The following is a 3691-nucleotide window of genomic DNA, read 5'->3' as shown; positions in this document are numbered from 1 at the left end:
CAGAGGAGAGGTAACACTGATGGTCCTGCGCAGATTATAGCAAGGCTTTTGATACCGTCCAATTTAGATCGGTCGTCTCTAAGACGCACAGCCTCTGGTTCTCACAATACTTTTTATTGTGAATAACTGACTATCTAACTAACAGCCGTGCAAATTGATGACAGGAAGTCAGATATGGCAACAGTGGAATTTGCCGTTCCTCAGGGCCCAATTCTGGGTCCGGTTATTTTCATAAGACAATTGAAAAAAATTCAAATAATGAACCTGTGAAAATCCATTTACACCGGTATTTGCGTCATACATACTTGCCCCTGAGTGTTTTATGTACACAAAGATCGTGCTGGGAGTAAAACGAAATAAACACTAACCTTTGTGGAAGAAATGTAAGAAATGGTGCCGGAGCAAGAATAAGAATGCCAACAAGAACACAAAATGCACCAAACAACATAACCAGCCGAGTTTTACCCTGAAATACGAGGAAATCGACTTTAAGTTTTAAAATGTTTGTGCCACTTTATCGATAAGCCATTTCGGAACCACTATATAAAAAAAACCTATCAAGTTAATTCAATGAGGCGTTCAAATGCGGACACATGACTACACGCCGTGAGTACCAGAAGTCAAAATTTCCTTATACCACTAAAACGAAAATTCAAATGCTAATTTTCGCAACTCGTTAATTAGACGCTTGGCCCTTACTTGTAAAGTTAAATGCATGGTGTTTTTTGGAAAGGATGGATCATTCTAGTAAACCACATAGTCTTAAACCGGGATTAAAATAAACCAGGGAGTTGGGAAAGCTCTTTGATGAACTTTTAAAACTTTATTCTAGTACTCTCTCGAAGCGAATGGTAGTGTTAAGTTTCCGACCCCGCAAAGGAAAACAACGCTTGTAATTGGCCGATGTAAAAAATGCAGTTCAGGGGGGTAAAAATGCAACCCTGCTAGCAGAGCCTTTCTTTTGCTTGCTCGATTTTGGCGTTCTAGAGAAAGACTCTGCATGAATCGAGTAAGATCTTGACTGAGTATGCGCTGCATGTTGCCAGGTTACAGTCTCGAACCCAAGACTAATGCGCCAGTTCTCGCCGCCTTCTTCGTTTTTCACGGTGCAGCGGGCTCAAGGGACTAGTCCAGAAGTTCGGGCTGCGGCGACCGGCTGCGGCGACCGGCTGCGGCGGCTTCAAAGAGATGACGCGATTCAGGCAGAGCCTCCTTTTCTACTCCTCAGTAAAGATTACGACAAAAGGAGGCTCTGCTCGCAGGGTGGTAAAATGCACACTAAGTGTGAAAATGCAAACCTCGGAAGGCTAATTTTAGAGCGAATCCAAAGGGCTAACACTCTAAACGTCAGCTTTTACAATCTCTGTACGGTGGCCAATTTACATTATCAACTCCGTTGATAAAACCAAATTTTTGTATACTACTTCCTCACCGACACAGCACCACAGTTTCTTTAGAAAATACCCCCTTCAGGCTAATTTTAGGCCCAGTTAGGCCCTCAAACGATGTTAAGGCTTAAAGGATTTCAATAAGTCTAGATCTTGTGATAAAATTGATTAAAAAGACAAACGCAACTAGATTCATTTTGACAACGTTTCGACATCGTCCGATGTCATCGTCAGGCAATGAATTTTAATCGGATGAAGCATAACTTATAGTACAAGAACAATAGAACAATAGAACAATATATACCATAGGAATCTAACAAAAAATGTGAAATATAAGTAAATAGTTTTGCCCTGACAGAGTCTGACTGTACATTAAGTGATGGTTTCAATTCTTTGATGTAGAACATCTCATGAATTAAGCAATCAAATTTCGATGCGCATTTCTTTAAGGCACTAAAACTCGCCGCTGGGGGTGCTGTTGTTTGGCCATGATCTGCTAGGCGGTGCCTCCCGATAGCTGAGTATCTATGTTCCTCAATTCGTTGATGCAAGTGACGAGCTGTATAGCCAACATAGCTCGCATCACACGAGCCACATTGAAATTTGTAGACGACTAGTTGTTGGCTGACTAATGATGGTTTGGGCTCACGGAATTTAAGGACATCCTCGAGCTTGCGGCTGACAAAAACTGGCTGTAGATCTATATCCAGTTTCTTATTTAGCTGAGTAAGTTGGCGCTTCACAATATCGGCTGGTTTTTGGTCAATAAATGGCAAGACGATTCTAATGGTGCTTTTATTATTATTGCTGGTAGATTGTGATTCGACATCTGATGTATTGATAAAGTTACGGATGGTTGCCTCAATCAATTCAGACGGGTATCGTAGCTTGTGAAAAATTGATCTTATGTTTCCACATTCTTCTTCAAACAGCTCGGTCGTTGAGGACAGACTGTACGCCCGGTGAAGCATTGTCTTGAGTAGAGATTTCTTGTATTTGTTGTCCACATGACTCTGGTAGTGCAACAAGAGGCCTTTGTTGGTAGTTTTTCTGTATACGCTTGTGGTAATCTTACTTCTTTGTTTCATCAAAAGCATGCCAAGGAAGGGTAGTGTGTTTTACCGCTAGCTCCATTGTAAATTGAATAGATGGATGACAGTTATTTAGCGTAATGGTTAGGGTTGCATCAACGAATTGAAGGAATTGAAGGTTGCATCAACGAATTGAGGAACATAGATACTCAGCTATCGGGAGGCACCGCCTAGCAGATCATGGCCAAACAACAGCACCCCCAGCGGCGAGTTTTAGTGCCTTAAAGAAATGCGCATCGAAATTTGATTGCTTAATTCATGAGATGTTCTACATCAAAGAATTGAAACCATCACTTAATGTACAGTCAGACTCTGTCAGGGCAAAACTATTTACTTAGATTTCACATTTTTTGTTAGCGTACTATTGTATATATTGTTCTATTGTTCTATTGTTCTTGTACTATAAGTTATGCTTCATCCGATTAAAATTCATTGCCTGACGATGACATCGGACGATGTCGAAACGTTGTCAAAATGAATCTAGTTGCGTTTGTCTTTTTAATCAATTAAAGGATTTCGTCGGTTAGTAAAGTAAAGTTAGTAAAGGATTTCGTGTTTTTTATGATATCCGTACTTTGATAAAACTTCCAAACAAATGTTGTAGTTTTACATTCCCAGATTTGGATAGTTCCAGTTACATACACTCGTCATTTTGGCTTACCGAGTACTGACTTGTTCAAAAAAGCTTGTAGAAAAACGACTCAAATGTACGGAAGTATACATCACTTACCGTCTTATCGCATATCCACCCAACCGCTGGAGCAGAAATTGCATAACAGAAGGCACAGAGAGGGAATATTAAGCCGACTTTGCTGGGACCCAAGCCAAACTGTAACATAAAACAAATAAAAAATAAATAAAAACGAACGAACATCAAGAAAAAAACAACTTCAATATGAAGTTTTCAAACAACACTATTTTCAATTGATAGCAGAATTTTGTGGTTTATCCTATGTGTCTTTCACACATCTGGAGGAAATTTCTAAAGAGGTCACAGTACTCTGCCGACAAGTTTTTAGATAATTTCATTAAACTGCCAATTGTTGAAAAACCTGCTGAGAATCTTTTGCTGAATGCAACGATTTTTCTTTCAAGAGGACTGGGGATGACGGTCAGTCACACACCCAAAATTACATAGAGAGCTCTGCTCCTGTTAATGGCAGCTTTACATAGTTTGATTGGTAGCTTTTGAAGTTGCAGCCCCCTTTTCCA

General features: G+C 40.0%; 1 protein-coding gene across 3 annotated transcripts in view; it reads right to left on the bottom strand.

Moving 5' to 3' along the window:
* Positions 1–199: 199 nt before the first annotated feature.
* LOC138025308 (MFS-type transporter SLC18B1-like) overlaps positions 200–3691 on the bottom strand; it is a 14693-nt gene continuing 11201 nt past the window's right edge. Inside the window, exons 9-10 of one of the 3 annotated variants that reach the window (XM_068872546.1) lie at positions 3210–3308; positions 200–466 (exon numbers count right to left, since the gene is read on the bottom strand). In XM_068872546.1, the coding sequence (XP_068728647.1) occupies positions 296–466; positions 3210–3308 (270 nt within the window). In that variant the 3' untranslated portion in view covers positions 200–295. The remainder of the gene's footprint in view (positions 467–3209; positions 3309–3691) is intronic. The other 2 variants (XM_068872550.1, XM_068872543.1) reach the window with 2 other exon arrangements.

This window comes from Montipora capricornis, chromosome 2 (assembly GCF_036669925.1).
Source record: "Montipora capricornis isolate CH-2021 chromosome 2, ASM3666992v2, whole genome shotgun sequence".
In the NCBI taxonomy this organism is placed as follows: Eukaryota; Metazoa; Cnidaria; class Anthozoa; order Scleractinia; family Acroporidae; genus Montipora; species Montipora capricornis.
The sequence above is the reverse complement of the archived record's forward strand: the minus strand, read 5'-3'. Positions and strand labels throughout refer to the sequence as shown.